Source organism: Arachis ipaensis, chromosome B05 (assembly GCF_000816755.2).
Source record: "Arachis ipaensis cultivar K30076 chromosome B05, Araip1.1, whole genome shotgun sequence".
Lineage (NCBI taxonomy): Eukaryota > Viridiplantae > Streptophyta > Magnoliopsida > Fabales > Fabaceae > Arachis > Arachis ipaensis.
In genome coordinates this window covers 134019852-134029616 of record NC_029789.2, presented here as the reverse complement: position 1 = coordinate 134029616, position 9765 = coordinate 134019852, and the positions used below count along the sequence as shown (strand labels likewise).

General features: G+C 41.6%; 1 protein-coding gene across 3 annotated transcripts in view; it reads left to right on the top strand.

Moving 5' to 3' along the window:
* Positions 1–9765, top strand: part of LOC107641192 (LEAF RUST 10 DISEASE-RESISTANCE LOCUS RECEPTOR-LIKE PROTEIN KINASE-like 2.4) — a 76104-nt gene that overhangs the window by 63790 nt on the left and 2549 nt on the right. Inside the window, exon 3 of one of the 3 annotated variants that reach the window (XM_021102875.1) lies at positions 9065–9359. The exons of the other annotated variants lie outside the window; for them this stretch is intronic. Within the exon in view, the coding sequence (XP_020958534.1) occupies positions 9065–9359 (295 nt within the window). The remainder of the gene's footprint in view (positions 1–9064; positions 9360–9765) is intronic. 3 annotated transcript variants of the gene reach the window in all.

Here is a 9765-nt window from a genome sequence, read left to right as displayed (position 1 = left end):
GGACCGGAACCGCCGCGCCATCACCGCAGACCGTGCCACGGTTGTGGTTCGTCACCGCCGCAGCTGGGTCACCGGGAGGAGGAGAACCCAACGCGAAGAGGAGGAAGAGTCGCTGTCGTTCGTCACACCCAGCTCATCCTCGCTATTGCCTGCACGCCGTTCATACTACTGCCATTCTGTTCGCTGCCGCCGAAGGCCCGTCGCTATCCCGTCGCTGCTGTCGCCGCTGGGTCCACCGTGGCCGTGGAGAGAAGCTTGAGTGGGAGAGTGAACTTGGAGGTTGTTGTTGTGGGAGTCACTGCCAGAGGAGGAGAAGGTTGTCACCATGATTCTGGCCGCTAGGAACGGTTTTGTGGCCGCCAGAACCACCGCCGAAGCTTCTGTGGTTTGTTTCAGTTATTACTCCTTTGTTACGGTAAGCGTTTACGTTTTGGAACCTTTGAAAATCAGTATTCTGTTGTGTTTGGTTAGAGATTCTGAGATTTTGGTAACATAAGGTTGAGTTCTGGTTATTGCAAGTCGTGATTGAAGCTGCCGCTGCTGCGGGTCGTGAGGAAAAAGAGTTTTGTCGCATAATTGAGTCGCGATCGAGGTAGGATTTTTCTTAAAACTTATTTTATATCGCAAAATTGTTATAAATAGATATTGATGTGAAAATATATTCTATTTTTGTGATTTCGTAAGTCATATAGATTGAATTGAGTTGTTTTGATGAATGAAATTGTTTGATTGACTGATTGATTAATTGAGAAAGTTGAATATTTTGAATAGTTGGTGATGTTGTTGAATTGGGGTTTCTTGAATTGCTGAAAAAGATTTATTGGAATTTAGTTTAATTTTAGAAATAATTTGATTTTAGAAAAGATTTAATGTTGGAATGGGTTTGGTTTGGAAGAGATTTAATGTTGAAATTTGGTTTGATATTGAACCTGATTTGATATTGAAATTTGATTTAAAACAAACTTGTAAAGGATTTGATATTTGGAAACGATCCGATTAACGAAAAGGAGTTAACATTTGAAAATGGTTTGATTATTAAAAATGATTTTGCTATTTGGAAATGGTTAAAAAGAGTTTAAGAAATGGTTTGGTTAGGACCCTTGGAGGGTGACAGAGTCTAAATTTTAGAGGAGATGGTCGGGGGTAACCGGTTTTCACAGTGGCTGTAGGCTGCGATTGAGAAAAATAGCGAGGGAATCCAAAAGATGCGTGTTACATACTGTGACAGGAGGGCTTTAGTATTTGTAGTTGCAGAGTTGGAGCCGTTTGAGGGGTGGAGTTAGGGTTCATTTCGTGTCCGATTAAGGGAGGGGACATGTGATTGCAGGCTTTTTCAGTCCCTTCATTTTCCGTGCCGTCACACACTTGCATCTTATGCAACCGCCAGCGTGGAGTGGGGTCCGTATGTGCATCAAGTCTACTTGCAAGAGACTATCTTTAAGGTGTACGCGATGGAGTTTCCGCCTATCCCTGACGAGAAGCTCTGGCCATTGTGGTACGATACGCGTTTGCAGCCGAATTCAGCCATGAGGAGGAAGGCAACTGGTAGGCCAGTTTCTACCAGGTTCCGCAGCAACATGAACGAGGTGGAATGTCAAGGGAAACGATGTACATTATGTCGACAAGTTGGTCATACTCGGCTGGGTTGTCCGAATCAACCCACGGATGACATCTAGTAGCTGTTAATAATGTTGTCATTTCATTTTGTACTTCAAAGCATCACAATGTGGTAGTGGATCCATTATGTTTCATTAAGTTATTTTCATTTTAGTTTTGTTGTTGCCGTTGTTAATGTTGCTTTTATTTTATTTTTTATAGTTGTCATTGTTAATGTTGTTTTCTACCTTATACTAATGATTTGCATACATAATGGGTGACAAAAAAAGATAATGAGTAAATAAATAAGTCAAGTAATGCCAGTTCATACAACATTTTCAACCAACGAGTTACAAGATCACTACAGTAAACATATATAAAAAAGTATTAAAGTATCATTCTACCACTATAGTAAACAAAAAGGATAAAGTACGAAAGTACTAATCGTCAACGATGCTGGTCCCATGGTAATGAAAATGCTCCTCAGTCCCACACGGTGGAGGTCGTGTCTGACAAGCAAGTCTGCGGGCATGCGTGTCTTGTTGAGCTGGTGGTGAAGGAGGGGCTGCTGCATGTTACGAGGGTGGAGGAGGCTAAGGATAGTACGGATATGCAGCATTAGAGGCTGAGCCTGAAATGGTGGTGGATACTGCGGAGGAGGAGGCATCCACTGTGAGGTCATCAGCAATCGGCCGTAGTCAGTAGAGGGCAGTGTGGCATACTGAAACCCAGGCCGCTAACTTGGACCATGGGAGGAAGATGCACCGGGAGGCATTTGAGGCACCCAGATTGATGTCGTAGCAGGTGGGGTAGAGAATGGGACCCCATATGCAGCACCATGCTCTCTCGCAACACAAAATTGCTCTGCAATCTGGAACATGGGCAAAGTAGCTCACCGGAGGTCGACCCACCCCGGAGGAGCTGTGAACGGGTTGTCATGGGCAAAGTGGCTCACCGGTGGTGCTGATGATGCTGGTGGACCTGGTGGTGGTGGAGGAGGTGGTGATGGTGGTGGTGGTGGTGGTAACTCATCGACAGCATTGAGTATGTCGCCATGATCCTCATGCCTGTTGAACTCCGCCTCCTCCTCCGACTCCACGTCCTACCTCTACCTACGGGGTCGGGCTTGCTCTCGTCGAGGCCCTGCAGCTCCTCCTCGGAATCCCTCGCCCCTCGCTCCTTCCGGGCGGGCCTTCTCGTGTCTGGGCGCACCTCCCTGGCACGCCTCTGGTGATCAGGAACATCTGCTGGAAACTGCAGGACCTCTATGGGCTGACTAAGCGTGGGTTGAACATCGTCAAGAATTGTCGCAAGTCTAGGATCATCTAGCACATCCTCACCTGACAGATGTCTCACCTTACAAGCCTGCTAGTACCACTCCCAATACTCTAGTGTTGGCCTGTCATCTGCGGTGGGCTGAACGGTGATCATGTGGACGGCCTCAAACCGAGCCCTAAAACCATCGTACCAGGCTCATGCAGCCTGGTTGGCCATCGTACATCCTCTCCTCGTCCAGTACTAGTGAGAAACCAGTCGACATTGACTGAGTCGACCGGGACCAGCTGCTCACCTTTGAACTGGCGCTTCACCCGGTTAGGCTGGTAAAACTCCATAATGTTGAAGAACACAAGTGGGACAACAGACAACCAAGTCCTCCACTCACGAGGAGTCCTCACCCACTTCGGTGTAATGGCCTGCAACCGGTCATCAACGTACGGCGTCCAATGAAGCTACAATGCACAACATCATATTTCCGTAAGAAGCAATTCACTACTAAATGACGCATAAGTGTAACATTTAACAAAGTAAAGATAAGGGTATACCTTGTCTAAAGCGAGTTGGTCTAACAACGTACGCCAGCGAAGAACCCTCTGTGCATGGTGGTCCCTAGTCTGATGCGACATTCCTATCAACCTGTTAAATAAACAAAGAAATTTACATATGTCAACCCGTGCAGGTAAAAATTGAATTCAATAATTAGAAATAAAAAAATATCAAAACGCAAACGGTTACCTCATTGCTAGTGGAAATGTTAGAATGTGGCTGTTCTCAGGACGCCGCTGTGAAAACTTGTGGTATATCAAGGACATAAGAAGCAGTGTGCAGCCGGCGATGCCCGTCGTATCACGACATGCTGCATGGCACAAGGAATGGTACGTCTATGCAAGCACAACAGACCCCCAAGAAAGACCGCTGCACCTCCCAAAGTCCGCCAACAATGGCAACCACCTGATGTGCACCTAATTGATAGACTTGTCGGTCATCAGGTATCCGTCGATCGACAGCATGATATAGCACCTAGTGTACTATCGGAGGGTGTCTGGATCATTGGTGGCTGGCATCTGCCGGACTCGGTCCCTGAGCCAAGTCATCTTGGTGCCAAGTCTGGAAGTCACGTAGGGACCTACCCACTGGTCTCCATCTGTGCATAACCCAAGGTGGTACACAATATCCTATAGGGTGATGGTGCACTCATCTCATGGCAAGTAGAAAGTGTCGGTCTCCGAACGCTATCACTCCACAAATGCAGTAATCAGGGAGTTGTCAAAAACAAAGTCCCTGAACTACACCGTGTCACTAAACCCGGCTTCTCTCAGGTAAGGGACAATGGCATCCGTGGATGCAAGTGTGTGACTAACCCGCCTAGGCAATAAAAGGCGAGCCCTCTGTTTAAAAGGCAAAAAAGTTACAAATACAAGAATTCAAACTAACTTCTTTAGCATGTTCAGATCTATTCTTAAAAATATCATATGCAACTCAGATAATCATCATCAGATAAACATCAGAATGAATAGCATTTATTATTCCTATTTGCCAACTAACATACTTCTCAAATTTTTGCTATGAATAAACTTAACTTCTGCTAACTAAGTTGTCAACAAGCCTTCCCTATAAATAAGAAGTTCACTATAAATTAAGTTAACTACTTATAAATATTTTAATCCATATTTGTCAACTAGCATACTCTGTGTTACCTAAATATGTATCTATGCCGTCTATTCACTAATTAAAACACAGTCAATTATTAATCTGAAACACAAAAGATAGCACCAACCTCGAAGTCGATGGCTCCCGCAATGTGCCAGGTCGCGTTCAGCCAATTTATGTCAGGGTTGCATACCATACCGATCTAAGAACTCAGAAATATCAAGAAACTAGCCTAAGGATGGAGGGAAAGGAGAGAAATGTGGGTCAAGAGTGGTCCCAACCCATCTGTCAACGAATTGCTTTTATAGGTGGCATTTAACTTTATCTCGTTTATAGTGTTGATGGATATTTGGTTTGGATGGAACCCTTGAAGGGTGGAGAAATCCAAATGTTAGGGGAGACTCTGTTAAAATTTTTATAAGATTTTCAATTAAATCGAAAAAATTAAAATTATATTTTTGAAATTGTTATAATCAATTGTTGGGTTGCTGTATTTGTGTGCAATTATTAATTTGAATATTTATTTTGATCTTAGTTTATGTTTTTGATTTTGTTAAGTTGGTATTATGATAAATATTTATGGCATTTAAAAGAGAACTATATATGTATATATTCATTTTGGTTCTTACAAAAGAAAATTTTTTCCTTTGCAATTAGTGTTTTAGTGCTCTATAGGCACTTGTTACTTTGCTAAACTAACCAAAACACTTATTCATTCTAATTTAATTATTTTGAAACTAAAATACTATGTAATTTCTCTTTTTTTTTTAAATTTACTAAACTAAAATACTTTTAGAATTATTTGTTACTTCTTGAGTTTATTCTTATGTTATTATTTATTAGTGTTTGTTATGTTATTAATATGTTACTAATATATTTGTTGTACAGACATGATGACGGATAGCAGGGGTAGGTTGAGTGCGTCACGTGGTCACAGAAGAGAGTGAGCTTTCACCAAATCTCCCAGGGCTGCCTAGTCATCGCTCCCTACCCCGGCTACCCTGTCAACCTATAACATCATAGGCAGAACCATCAAACCAGCAATTTATCATGGTCCCAAACCTGAACTGGGTACCTCCTTCTGCTATGCCCCCTGCAAAAGCAATGACGACATCGACAGAGCCTGCGGTGGGTGATTCCTCCAATGCCCCCAAGCAGGATGCTCCTCCACCACCGCCCGTCATCCGACTGAGAATTTGGTCCGATGGAATTCAATCGTGAGTTTAATTTGTTTAATATTAAGTTTGTATATCTTATGTGTTTGTCAATTTGAGATGTTGTCTCTAATAGGTTTGCACCAAACCCCAATGCATGAACACAGGAGATATCCGAGGTCATTAAGTCCATGTACGACCACCCATGGCCAACCTACACGCAGATACCAGTTGATGTGAGAGAGCGTTGGTTTCAGAAATGGGCGGTAAGAACCCAATTTTGTTTGAATTACTTAACTGTATAGGAACTGTATTTCATTCTGACTAACTAATTTTGGTGAATCACTTTGTGTAGTTGAAATTCATATAGGATACAGAACACAATGTCATGATCATGAAGACCTATGACCACTACGTCGCCAAGCGGTTTCAATAGATGATGAGTGACGTTCGTCAGGGGAAAGACCACCTGACATTGTGGATCTGTCCAAACATCAAGAATGACTTGGAGACTTATTTTAGAGATAACGAGGGGTTTAAGCATCACCGTCTAACGAATGTCGCTAACAGGGCTTCGCCCAAGTCATTGAGGTATACGGGTGGATCGGCGACCGTCATGAAGACGAAGACTAGACTGGTAAGAATTTTGGTGTTGTTTAATGTTTTAATAGTTACTTGAATTAGTTTTTTACTTTTCTTTTTTATATCAATTTAATTAATTAGTTAGTAGAGTAAATGTTAGTTTAATTTTCTATTTTAGTGGATTTAGGTGGTTAAGATAGGTTAGAATAGGTTAAATTAGGCTCTAAAATTGTTGGAAAATGTTAGATGAAACTCTTCAAGGATGTGGCTAAATCCAAATTTTAGGGGAGATTCTGTCGAAATTTTCATAACATTTTCAGTGAAATCGAAACAATTAAAATTATGTTTTCGAAATTACAATTAATATTTTAGTTCATACTTATATTTTTCTATCATTATTTAATTTGTTCGTTTATTTTATTGGTTAGTTGATATATTAATTTGTAGTCTAATTTGTTAGATCGTGAGGTGACACTGACATCGAAGACCTTCAAATATATCTATACTTTGAAGGCAAACAATGAGAGATTTGCTGACGAGCGGTCTACAGCCCATTATGTGAGTTTAAATTAATCCTAAGTTTCAACTTTATTTGGTTTAAAGTCAATTATTTAACTATTATCCTAATCACAACTAACGTGTGTAACGTAGGAAGAGTACACGAAGAGGTTGGAGCTCGCGACCTAGCAATCTCAGCCGCCTAATGGGGTCGATGAAGCCGGCTCCGAGACCTCCGTCGTGGATCCCGATAGGATATGGCGTGAGACTGCCTCTAAATCCCACCAAGAATTGCCGCTTCGGGTTGGGGTCATTCTTTGCCAGTGACTTCCGCTCCGCGTTGGTGGCTTCCTCTGCGTTTGCCTCTGCCACTAGCCCTGCTGATCTCCAGGAAGTTGTCGACTTGAGGGAGGAGGTGCAGAAGCTAACAGAGGAGTTTCACCAGCAGGCGGAATAGTCTAAGCAGAGGTATCAAAAGATTCTTGCATGCGTTGTCGTCAACTTCGACTTGACAGAAAAGTTGGAGTAGCTCGATCAGTTGCAACAGTAAATGGAAGAGTACAACCAACAGATACGCGCTGGTTCCAGCGGCGACGCTGCTGGTAGGGCACCGACGGCAACACCTCCCCTACCGCCTCAGGAGGGGGACTGCGACGCCGACGATGACGAAGATTACTGAGATTTGTAAGATTTAGGGTTTTATGCATTTTTGTTTGTCTACTTCATTTTATTCTACATTTGTGAACTTTTATTTCATTCAAACTATTTATTTTTTAATAATTTCTTGATTTTTGGCGACGTTAAAGTTCTGCTAACAATTTTGTTAACAAAAGTCGCCTAATTGTGGCTTAAGTGTGCCAAAAAAATTTAAGGTTTATAAAATTAACATTATTGTCGAATTTATTGTTAGACAAATTTGACAGTAATATGGTGCCTAAACACGTGAAACGATGCCATAGTTACCGTCGGATTTGTAACTATCAACAATCTTGCCAATTCCATTGAAAAGACGGACCGAAAATTTGCCGGTAATTAACATTGGACAAAATAAATCCGACGATAAGAAGTTTCTAGTTATATTTATACCGTCAACCCAAGGAAGACGGTAAATAATCCAACGATACTCATCGTTTTTCTTGTGGTGCATGTAAACAAATGCAACCTAACGGAACGCTAATGTGGACAGCTGAATACTACGTTGGACTCTGTAAAACGACCTTGTTTTTGTTTTGGCACTCAAATAGCCCGAAAAAAACATCGTAAGTGATATTTATTGAAAATTTTCTTCCTAAAGCAAGTGATTCGGCGTCATTTTTAGGCTATTTGAGCCAAAAACTAAAATGATATCATTTTATAAGTTTTAGCATGATATTTGGTTGTCTATGTCAATGTTTCATTAATATTTTTGTCTCGGATATTGTTCTAAGGATTAATGTGAACCACGTTTACAAAGTTTTAGGATTAAAAAAATAATTAAAATTTTATAAACTAAATTGAAGTTTTAGTACAAATTTGAGACCAAATTGAGTATTAACTTTTTCATGAAGGATAAATCATCCTTTCAAGAAATAGACAGGTTCGGAATTAACTAACGTCACAACTAGGTAGTTATTTATTGTTAAAGGATGAAGTGAAAATAAAACATGCAGCAATGCAGCATAGCATTAGGAAAATGGTTGGTAATCGGGGTTGACTGACTCTGCCTAACTCGTGACATATAGTATAGTTTTCCATGACAGCGGTCAACATTCAACACCTCCCTCAACTGGAAAATGAAAAATCAACTACAGTCATGGCAACCGTCGCCATTATTTTTCCAATAACGTTCACACCATCAGATCAATAGCGAACTCCCCATGGTGCTTGCATCCATAGGGATCATCGTGTCTCTGTTGCTGATGACCGCTTTGCCACCATCCCTGTCTCAATCACCACCTTCCGATAATCACTCTCTGTGCAGCCATCCATATCAATGTGGCACACTAGAAGCATACTACCCTTTCTGGGGGAAAGAACGACCCCGCCAGTGTGGCGGCGATGACAAACTCCAGCTTTTCTGCACGGAGGAGCAGTATACTTACATTGAAATGGGCTCCAAACGATTCGGTGTGGCGAATGATGATGACCATGACAACGGGGTGAAATTGCTGCCCTATACAGTGGCTGACAGAGGACCTGATGTTTGCTCTTGGGATTCCGGTTATTCTCTGAATTACCCTCTCTTAATATACAACCAAAAAGTCCACAACATCACCATATTCTATAATTGCACCTACTCCTATCCAGATAATCATAGCCTAGGGTGCGGTGATGTTGTGTATTACAATGGTACGGAAAAAGAGGTGCTGGGAAGTCATCAAGAGCTTAAGAATTGCCATCATCGTATCCAAGTGGCTGCTGAGGCTGTTGTGTTGAACGGGGTCGGAGTTGATGATGCTTCTGCTCTGCATTTCGGTAAAGGTGTGTCGGTGAACTCTACTTATTCTCAAGATTGTATGAGATGCTTGGATAGTAAAGGAACCTGCGGGAGGAACGATACGCATGCATTTACCTGCTATTGCCCTAATGGATCTAACGCGCTCCAATGTTCTCATCGTAAGAGTATGTCTTAACAGTTCCCACATATCTTTTTTGGTTCAGTTTCCTACATTACTCACAATCTTCAAGTTTCATCCTTCATTTTACGAAGTCATGCATGGATTACAGATTAGGTAATGAGTAGGAAAACTCCAATTCTCGAACACCAATCATGAACCCCATCCAAACTCCTTCCTCCTATGTTCTTTCTCTGCATCCTTTTCAAATCTCAACCAACAAATAATCCTTCAACTCTACATTATAATCACCGTTGTCTTCTTGTTCTGCTACCACTGTTGTATCTATGCTCTCACGCATAATTACAGCTTTCTTCAATTACCATTTACTTATAGTGCTGATAACACCAAATCTCTTTCTTCTGTAACTATACTACGGAACCAATAGATTTTTTTTATTTGATTTTTAATTA